The sequence below is a fragment of the Humulus lupulus genome, chromosome 4 (assembly GCF_963169125.1).
Source record: "Humulus lupulus chromosome 4, drHumLupu1.1, whole genome shotgun sequence".
NCBI lineage: Eukaryota > Viridiplantae > Streptophyta > Magnoliopsida > Rosales > Cannabaceae > Humulus > Humulus lupulus.
Genome location: NC_084796.1, coordinates 33397718 through 33408759, shown reverse-complemented (window position 1 = coordinate 33408759; position 11042 = coordinate 33397718). Strand labels below are relative to the sequence as shown.

Sequence of the window (11042 nt, the reverse complement as noted above, 5' to 3'; positions counted from 1 at the left end):
GGAATATAATCGTGTCTCGCATGGGTCTTTATGATAATTAAGATTATATATTTTAATTTGTTTTTATTTTTTAGTTTACTTTATATTTTTTATAAGATTTTTATATTTTTAAAGTGAATTTTTGATACGATTTTTTGTTTTTAAATTTGCACCCGATAATAAAGTCTTTGTTGGACTACAAAGCATTTTCTAACTTTTAAATCCTAGGTAAATAGGGTGTTGATATTTGGCACCTTAAGGTGCTTAACACATGACGTGACACTCTATAATTGGTTAGCGATACCTCATAATACTTATTAAATTTAAATTTATGAGATTTGATATTGGATTATACCAATAGTGTTATGTCACATTCTTGTGGTGCCCCTTAGCAATTATATGGTATATAACACCACAAAATCTAATCTCCATATCAAACACCCTAGTGATACCCTTTAAGAGGAGACTACTCCGGTGTACCTTTTTGTAGTTATAACCACACAAGTATAAAAGAAAAAGGGCAGGCATGAAACAAGTTGTTTCGAATATCATTTCAACATGGTAAATTATTTATTTACAATTTCTCAAAAAGTAGTGGGAGGCATGTAGTAGTTACAATCTACACTAACATATAAAAAATAAGTTAGTATTATAACTTATTCAATTGCTGAAAGTAAAAAAGAAGGAGACACATCTATACTCTCTTTTTTAAGCTTATTACTTGAGAATTTCCTAAATAATATATTTGCATTTCATATATAGTAAAAGTGGTAGTAAAAGTGATTTTTTTTTGTTTTAAAAAAGTCACATTCAAGCTAAATTTCCATAAAATTATTACAAAAAAAAAAAAAAAAAGCAACCAATCACATCTTTTATAAATATATTTTCACACATTAAATTAAAAAATTAGCTTTTTAAAAAATGAAGTAATTTTTTTGCTCTTATAAAAAGTAGGAAAATACAAGTTTGTCCTCTGTATTGACTCTTGTATTTTGTTAAATAACAATTCGTACATTGTGTTTTACCAAATAGATCAAAATATTACATTTTATCTAATTTTGGTAAAAAAAATTCAAATATAATATTTTATTTTTAGCTCCTCGACTACTTTTTTTATGCTTCTTTGAACCTATTGCATTACTAACGACTCGAGAGTTGATCTTGTAATTAAAAATATTTTGACTAAAATTAGATCTATAATACTATTTTGATTTATTTTGTAAAATATATCGTCTGCATTATTATTTAACAAAATACAAGAACCGATCGTGTATTCAGCAAAAGTACAATAAACAAAATAGTATTTTCCTTAAAATAAATAAAGTGTTACTAATGGCAAATAAATCCTTAATTTAAGAAAAAAAAAACAAAACAAAAAAACAAACCAGATAATTCAATTAATATCTCCAACACCGTCTCCCTCCCGAGTGTCTCTTCCTTCCATGTCTGCTTACTTTTTCAAATATTACTTTAATACTTTTTTCTTTTCGATTAGACCAAAATAAAATATCTCGTCGTAATTTCCACTTTGAAGAGACGGTTTGTTAGAGTGTACATTTATAAAGTATTTTTCATTTTTACTGCTTTCTCTTCTCCATTATTTGTTTGTTTTTATTCCATACCATGGCTGAAGCAGTTATTTAATGCTTAGTCACCCCACACTATCTCATTCACGCCAAAAATCCTTCTCATTGCAGAGTTTTGCTCACAAAAATCTCCCAGATTCTCTACTTCCTCTTCTTCTCGTTTATTGGTTCAGTTGTCAGAAACTCATCTGAGTTTGGTGCTTCCTTATATGTATATACCTTATTTTCCCTTTTGCTTTCAGACTCTGGTTATGTAATTGATAATCCTTGTTCTTCACCTTCATCTTCTGTGCCTTGTTATTTCTAAGAGTGCTTTTTGCTAAATAATGTAATATTTTCTTAAGCATTGTACTTTATCTCTTTTCCATTTGCTTAATGCCCTTTTACTCAAAACTGTTTTAAATAGTCCCTGTTAAGATTTCAATCATGGGTTCTCGTTAATTTGTCTGCTTAAACCTTGTTCAATTTCTTCGGTTTCAAACTTCTTGGTGTGTTTTGTGAATGCCCATTTGCTTTAAAATTTGCTCTAAATAGTTCCAAATGCAGTTTTGGATAATGGGTTTCCGTTAATTTGCTCCTCAGAAACCTCTAAATTTTGAAGCTTGAAAGGGAAAGGTGTCATCTTTAGCTATTCTACCATGTTATTGATTTTTTAGCATGTTTCTGTGTTTGGTCACAAGTGTTGCTGTTTTTGGTGGGAAGTAGTTGATACTGAGAAGAAGGATTTGTTTGATTTGAGACAAATGGATCTAACCTTCTTCATAGTTGACCGCTAGCCTTGTGATCTAAACTTATGGGGGGTTGTTTGTTTCGTTAGTATAGAGCTTTCTAATCCAAGCCACCACCATGAGTTTCCTTCGCTAGTTTCCTTGCTTTGTCTAAGAAAAGGCATCCAAGTAATACAATTCATTTCTAATCTATTCTTTTGTTCTTCATATCATACACCTAATTTGTTACAAGTTCATTGCAATGTAAAGTTCTTCCACTGTTATTAACCATTCATTCAAGGACCTCAAAGGGTCTGTTATACTTCAAGAATCAATGGATTCACATTCTTCTTTCCCGCTCTTTTCAACCTTCAAAATCCCAATATGATAAGGAAGTCATTGTTTCTCTGCCCATAGTTTTGTTTACATATATTCACTATGAAAATCTAAACACCTATATTGGCCTCTCGAGTTCCTTGGAATTTGGATCTTTATCTTAGAATTTCCCAATCACTTGTTCACCTGTATGCTTGTTTTTTTTTCCTTCACACAAAGCAAGGAAGAGCTTCCATCTCCTTGTTGACCATTAAACATTTACCTTACTAATGGAAGAAACATTTGTTCCCTTTCGAGGGATCAAGAACGACCTTAGAGGAAGACTTTTATGCTACAAACAAGACTGGACTGGTGGCCTCCGAGCTGGTATCAGGTTTGTTAATCTCTTAGTTCTTATTCTAATACCACTAACATGTTGCTACTATGTTGTCTTCTCCTTTATAACTATGATCTAAATTGATCGCCTTTTGTGGATATGTTTTTTTTTTTTAAATACTGTAATATATGACTCACTGAAGTTTTTGACTATTTTTGTGAAGAGTTTTGGCTCCAACAACCTACATATTTTTTGCTTCTGCAATTCCAGTTATATCTTTTGGGGAGCAGTTGGAGAGAGATACAAGTAAATCTTTTTCTTTGTTATGATTTTATTGTGATTGTCTATTTATAGTTTCTGTTACAGTGACAGTTTTTCTAAGAAAATCTTTCTTTGGTCATGTGTTACAGATGGAGCTCTAACTGCAGTACAAACTCTTGCCTCAACAGCACTTTGTGGTGTTATCCACTCAGTTGTTGGAGGACAGCCCTTGCTCATACTAGGAGTGGCTGAGCCCACAGTATTGATGTATACATTTATGTTCAACTTTGCCAAGGACAGGAAGGATTTGGGGCAGGAACTGTTTCTGGCCTGGACAGGATGGTTTGTCTTGAAGACACTGAAGCTGTCAATTTGTAATATAAATGAGTAATAGTCTATTGGTAAGCTGAATTTTTCCCCCTCCACTTTGTTTGGTATTCAGGGTATGTGTGTGGACATCCCTCTTGCTCTTCTTGCTGGCAATTTTGGGGGCATGTTCAATAATCAATAGGTTTACGCGTCTTGCTGGAGAGTTATTTGGTCTGTTAATTGCAATGCTTTTTATGCAACAGGCGATAAGGGTGAGTATTGCTTTATTATATTCAAATTCAAATTATAGGATTACTTTTTGGATAAAAGGATTTGGAACCTTGTAATATATAGTAATTTTTCTTTTAATGGCTGCTTCAACTTTTGATTTGACTTGTACAGGGGGTTGTTGAAGAGTTTGGCATACCTAGTAGGGAAAAATCTAATCAAACTGTACTGGAACCTTCGTGGAGATTTGGAAATGGAATGTTTGCGTTGGTTCTATCTTTTGGGCTTCTCCTTACAGCACTGAGAAGCCGCAAAGCTAGATGTTGGCGCTATGGTACTGGTAAGTTGAGGAGGTTTGAAATTTTAAAAGAACTAAGAATAAGTCAAATCCAAATTGAAGTTTTTAGAGGGTAAAATTTCCACTTCTTTTGTCGTCATAATTTCTGGATAAATAAGCTTATTCTTTTTGTCTTGACATAGTAAATTATTCAGTTGGTAACTCCGAAAAGAGGGAAAGCATTATGTGTGTCGATTGACGTGTTTTGCCATTCTAGGTAGGCTACGGGGTTTTATTGCAGACTATGGAGTACCACTTATGGTGCTTGTGTGGACTGCTGTATCTTACATACCTGTTAATGATGTCCCTAGAGGACTCCCAAGACGGCTTTTCAGTCCTAATCCATGGTCTCCTGGTGCATACTCGAATTGGACAGTCATAAAGGTGAATCTTATGGTCTAAATCAGCCATATATTTTGGTGTACTCTCTTCTGGCACCTAATGAATCATTTGGGATAGAGCCTAAATTGCTGCTAGGAACTCATGTATATTAGCTGTGCAGGAAATGGTGCAAGTTCCTCCATTATATATAGTTGGAGCATTCATACCAGCAACTATGATTGCTGTGCTTTACTACTTTGATCACAGTGTGGCCTCTCAACTTGCTCAACAGGAGGAGTTCAATTTGAAGAAGCCATCTTCATATCACTATGACCTTCTTCTTCTGGGTTTTCTGGTAAGCTACTTTCCTGGAATACCATTTCATTGATGCTCTTCTTGGGTTTCCCACTCAAATTAATATACATTACCTGTTTTTATTTTGTAAAACTTTTCCTTTGGTGCTCTTTCCTCCTCCAGGTCATTATATGTGGGCTTATTGGCATTCCTCCTGCCAATGGTGTAATACCACAATCTCCTATGCATACAAAAAGTTTAGCTACTCTTAAACACCAGGTAGCTTTTAATTCACTGCGTAATGAATGTCATATTTTTTCTGTTTAAGCAATGCAACTATTTTTTCTCTTAAATTCGTGTCACTATAATAATAATAAAAGTTGACATTTTTAGATTGAAATTCCAAGGGTCATAATCCATGAATGATTAGCAGACATTATTTATTTATTCTTTCTTTCTTTCTTTTCTGAACAATTGTAGATTCAATGGTTGTGTCTAGCTGACCCTCACATTTTGGACCTAATTTACATAATCTTATTCAGTCTGCATGTGTTTCAGTTGCCATACAATAGAGGGCATCAATCTGCCATTTTTAAACCCTACTTTAACAAAAAAGAATTGAATTTATTTATGTATTCTTGGGTCATTGTCTCTCTATATGTATATATTTCATGGTTTTTGATTTGTTTTTTCTTTATGGAATAGCTATTGCGGAATAAACTTGTATCAACAGCACGAAAAAGCATTCGTAAAAATTTAAATCTGAGTCAATTCTACCAAAGCATGGAAGAGGCTTATAATGACATGCAGACTCCACTAGCCTACCAAATTCCACCAGCCCTGGTAAATTTAGTCGTCATCCAATTATGAAATTTGATTCAGTTAGCTCTTTCATTCCCTTCCATGTTATCTTAACTTTGACTTTCAACAGGGACTTAAAGAACTCAAGGAGACAACAATCCAATTGGCATCAAGTGCTGGCTACATTGATGCCCCTGTTGATGAAACAGTCTTTGATGTGGACAAGGATGTTGATGATCTTTTGCCAGTGGAAGTAAAAGAACAACGTCTCAGCAATTTGCTTCAGTCAGTAATGGTTGGTTGTTGTGTTGCTGCTATGCCTATTCTGAAGAAGATTCCAACTGCAGTTCTTTGGGGTTATTTTGCTTTCATGGCAATTGAAAGTTTACCTGGAAATCAATTTTGGGAGAGAATATTGTTGATGTTCACTGCTCCAAGTCGAAGATACAAGTAAGTTATTTGCATGCGTTTATCAGACCTATTATTTCCTCAAATTTGAACTTCTTCATTCCATGTTGTAAGTTTGTAGAATTGAATATTCGAGCTCCTGTGTGTTTTCAACAACACTTAGCTTAGCAAATCTTGAGTATAGTTGACATTGCAACTCAGGCCAGTACTAGTAGCATAGTTTCCTTTCAGAAAACTACTGTCTAATATGAATTGAAAACCTCGAAATAACCTTTTAATTTGATTCAGATGTATAAGCATGCATACTTGGGTATCAGTAGTATAAGGTTGTTTCAAGGCGCATGCATTTCAGATTTTAGATGCCATTTTATAATTTTAGTACACAATTTTCTCATTATGATCTGGAGAATGAATGGATTATCCTTGTATAATTTGTTAGGGTGCTGGAGAAGTATCATGCAACCTTTGTCGAAACTGTACCCTTCAAAACAATTGTCACGTTCACCCTGTTCCAGACGGTTTATTTGTTCGTTTGTTTTGGCATAACATGGATCCCAATTGCTGGACTGCTTTTCCCAATGTTCATTATGCTTCTTGTCCCGGTGAGGCAGTATTTTCTCCCCAAGTTTTTCAAAGCAGCTCACCTTCAAGACCTGGATGCTGCAGAATATGAGGAAGCCCCTGCTGTTGCTTTTAATATGTCATATGAAGTAAGCTGTTTAAATCCTCACTTCATTTTCAGGCCTGTTGAAAAAGTTGTAGCCTTTTAACTGAAGAACCATATTGGGTTGATAAACCAGATTTTTTGCCACAGCTCTGATAAAAAAAAAAAAAAAACTTTATTCAACATGATCAGTCTATTTTATCTATGATCTGATATTATATGGCAACCTTGCTTAACTTATTCTCAAGATTATCCACTGATACCATTGTTATCTTATTGTTGGCAGGATCAGGATCTACAGGAAAGAAGTACTAACATTGATGGTGCAGAAATACTTGATGAAATTATCACAAGAAGCCGTGGTGAGATTCGTCGCACTCAGAGTCCAAAAGTGACAAGTTCAATGCCTTCTTCGCTAGAGCATACGAAACCTGTTTTTAGTCCACGGCTGTCACAGAGAGTATACAGCCCACGTCTAAATGAAATCAGAGGGGAACAAAGCCCTCAATCGCCTGGAAAGGAAATTGAAGGAAAACAGACTCGTAGTCCTGGACCCTCTGTCCTAGGAAAGAGCAGTCCTGGTTCTTCTTCAAGCCAAATGGTGTAAATTTATGATTCTGGTAAGTTCAGTTGTCAATGGTTCTCGAGAGGTCCTACATATGCAATTATGTGTTTGTTCTAGATGAATGTGGTTCTAAGTTCTACAGTTTCCCAATATTCTAGGCTTTTAGTTAGTGTTACTTTATGCGTAATCTCCCTTGTACACTGGGCAGAGGACAAGTTATAATATAGTGGAAAAGCTGTATATGTCCTTTGTTTTTATACTTTTAAGATTTAGTCGGTTTATATTGCAACTAGCTTTCATGGCTGCTCTAAGCCGCGGACAAAATTAGTATACTGATATACCAATTGTAAACTTAATGACAAATAAAGACTAAGAGTGAAGAAAAGTAACATGTTTTTTCACAACACTTGGGAAATATATGGTTAGTTTTTTCTTTTGTTTTTTTAACTTCTTTTTTCTTAGGCCATCTCCAACCAAGCATCATTTATGATTCTCTCTCCAACCGAACAGCATGCAGTATATAATATATGCAGTGTGGTAGCTACAGTGCACTACGACATCTCTTTATTATATTTTTAATTATTATTATATTATATTTATAATGTTTAATTATATATATATTATTATTTATGTAAATAAAGTTTAGAAATTGGTTTATTTTGTGTGGGTTTATTTTGAGTGAGTTAAATTGTGAATAAAAGTGTTATCGATTTTTTCTTAATTACAATTTAATTAGATTATAATTAAATTTTTGTATAATTTTTTAACTTTTTAGATAATATTTATACTTAAGAAAATGAAGATTAACATTGAAATTAATTGAAGAAACATCTAACAAAATACAATAAAACATTACAAACTTAACTTAAAACATTATAATAACACATTAGAAACTTAAACATACATTAAAAGTTAAAATCAAACACATCAAACCAAAAACAATAATATAAATTTGAAAGAAGTGAGATAAACTATGACAATAATTGAATAATTTGGAAAATTATTTCTGGTTCAGCCGAGATAGTCATAATATTGACTATAATCTCGTGGGACATTTTCAGAACTTTGCCCTTGATTTTGAGATGGTTGGCCTTCATCTTGAGTTCTTTCTCCTTGATACTGAGATGCCTGATATTAAGATCTTTTTTCTTGTTCTCCACGTTCGGATGTTTGTGTGCTCTGTCTCTGTAAATTCTTCTTTTATCGCTTTGAATGTACTTATGAAACTCTGGATCGGAGATACTAACTCGGAGAATTAGTATAATTTCATTAATATTTTCAAGTGTGTTATGTTTTAGATTTAATTTAAGAGTAAATACTCATTTGGTATCTTATGTTTTATCAAAATACATACATGGTACCCTATGTTTATAATAATGATCATTTGGTACATTCTGTTTGCAATTCGTACCAGTTTGGTACCCTCTTGAAAAATTTGGTTAACTCAAATTTTAAATATGACCATATTGCTCCTCCTTTTAATGATTTATTTGATTTTCTTTTGTTTTTGTTATTTTAAAAATATTTCTTGAATTAATAAAACAAAAACAAAAAAAAAAGTTATAAATTAATCAATTAAAAGTAAACATAAATAAAAATTTAAATCTAACCACTAAACTTAAACCAAAAAAATTAAAATCAACACCCTAAACTTAAAGGCCAAAATTTAAACTCAATTCAAACAAAATAGTTTAATTACCACTTATTATTAGGTTTTTAGTTTACTTTAATTAATTTCAAAATATTGGTTTTAGTTCTTTTTTTTTAAACTTTTATTTGGAATTAAAAATGCTTATGTTTATGTAATTAATTAAAATAGTTTTATTAAATATTTTTATTTTAAAATTAATTGATATTATTTTTTATTTAAAAATTTATTTTAAATTAATTTTTCATTGATTAATTTATAAAATATTTTTTTGTTTTATTAATTCAAAAAATATATTTAAATCATTCTAAAGTACAAAAACAAAAAAAGACCAAATAAATCATTAAAAGGAGGGACAAAATGGTCATATTTGAAATTTGGGGTGACTAGATTCCAGCAGAAGGTATCAAACTAGTACGAATTGCAAATAGAGAGTACTGAATGATCATTATTATGAACATAGAGTATCAAATGTGTATTTCGATAAAACAAAATATACCAAATGAGTATTTACCTTAATGTAATATTTTTTCTCCTTAATTTAATGTAATGTTTTTTCTCTAGTAATGTAATATTTGTTTTAGCACATGCAATCTAATTGTGATGGTTTTAGTAAAATAATATAATAATAAAGAATGTTATTTTTGGTGTTGTGGTTAGAATGGAAAAAAAATATACCCCATATTTGGTGTTAGTGCAACATCAAATTTGGTGATATGGTAGGAGATGGTCTTATTGCTCCAAAATAAAGAGAATGAAAATTGTACAAAATCCATGGTACTCTCAACAAAATCTTGAATAGAAACTTCAAGACTTCATTGTTACATCTGCTCACGCATTCAAGATTTTACGGTTGGAAACATCTGCAGCTCACTGTGTAACAATCTAGTCTTGATCACTTATGTTTATACATTGCAAATGCCTGTAGAAGTACTGGTATGAAAACTAAGATAACAGAACCATAGCTCACAGTCAAGAAGTTGTTGGCTGTTTTGGATTTGCCATGCTTTTATGTTTTTATCATTCTTATAATCAGTGGTTTTAAGTGGGTGATCAAGGTCTGCACCATGAGCTTTGAAAGCAATCAAGCGTCAGACCCCACAAGTGTCACTCAGCATGGAAACTCCAAATAGGTACGTGCTATCTACATTGTCTTATCATAATTGTCCCATTAACAGAAAAAGTTGTATTAAAGCACAAATTTTCAAATTCTGATGTACATGAAATTATGATCAGGCTTCCAGTAATGGATTTAGGACAAGTTAGTGGGAATACTTTTCTAATATTATTATAGTAAAGGGAGACTCCACTTAATCTTTGTATACAGTATATAGTATTTGTCTTATTATTTCAGGTGTTATTATATTTCCATCCATACTTTTTGATGAGTACACACAAATCTTTGAGCTCTTTCTTGTAGGTTTAGTACCTAAGTCTAGATTGCACCTCTTGGAATAGCACTACATAATGATTTTGCAATTACAGAACACTGATCAATCTCTCCACAAAACCCTTCTCCCTTGTACTTGTTGGTTTCTATTTACAGAAACTGTTATTGAGTTTGAAGCTATATCTGATGTCATATCCTGATTTTCAATACAAGCTCTGATAACCAATCATACAAGTTTTAGAACTTCATAAACTATCTTTTTTCTTAAAATATACAGTTTCTCAAACTCTGTTATCCTGATAAATGATCTTGCTTTGCTCTCAGAGACAGCAAAGAGGATTTTTGGATACTAGATAAGGACTTTTGACCAATAATCTTTAGCGAACAGTCTGGTGGAATTCATACTTTTTCTCTCCACTATCTTTACCATGAGCAAAGCAAAGCAACTTGGGATATAGTGTGATGTGATCAATATTGTGGCACGTTTCGAATTCTCCATGGGTGGTTTCATATATCAATTCAAGCTTAAATGATCACCAAAATCTGGCTGCTATTCAGGTTTTTTTTGCCTTTGAAGGGTCAATATACTATGAATATATTTATATATATATATTCTTCATAATTATTTGTAAAATAATCTGTCTTTATGACATACTCGATATCGTGTTAAAAACACTTGATATGTTTTCTTGAACATACACTTATTTAGTGTAATTTAGTGTCGGATCTTATGTATTATATAATTAATTTAAGGGTGCATTTGAAAAGTCACCGCAATGGAATTTTGTGTAATTCGGAGTAAATATTCGATTTGTTTTTCGAGCATGCAATTACATAGTACTATGTACTTAGAGGTAAATTGAGGGGTCTCAATTTCACTATCCAATTCTCA

At 32.2% G+C, this 11042-nt stretch overlaps 1 protein-coding gene and 1 long non-coding RNA gene across 2 annotated transcripts; both read left to right on the top strand.

Moving 5' to 3' along the window:
- Positions 1-1441: 1441 nt before the first annotated feature.
- LOC133830312 (probable boron transporter 2) lies at positions 1442-7559 on the top strand. Its single transcript, XM_062260271.1, has 12 exons — positions 1442-2981; positions 3148-3230; positions 3335-3527; positions 3628-3766; positions 3897-4062; positions 4277-4443; positions 4562-4735; positions 4858-4953; positions 5380-5517; positions 5606-5925; positions 6323-6593; positions 6834-7559. Exons 1-12 carry the CDS (start codon positions 2878-2880, stop codon positions 7152-7154), a joined length of 2172 nt encoding a protein of 723 aa, XP_062116255.1. The 5' UTR covers positions 1442-2877; the 3' UTR covers positions 7155-7559.
- A 2046-nt stretch (positions 7560-9605) lies between these two features.
- On the top strand, positions 9606-10698 carry LOC133828912 (uncharacterized). The gene is made up of 3 exons (XR_009891381.1): positions 9606-9637; positions 9797-9893; positions 10475-10698. It is a non-coding gene; the product is annotated as an uncharacterized LOC133828912 (long non-coding RNA).
- The last annotated feature ends 344 nt before the right edge of the window (positions 10699-11042 follow it).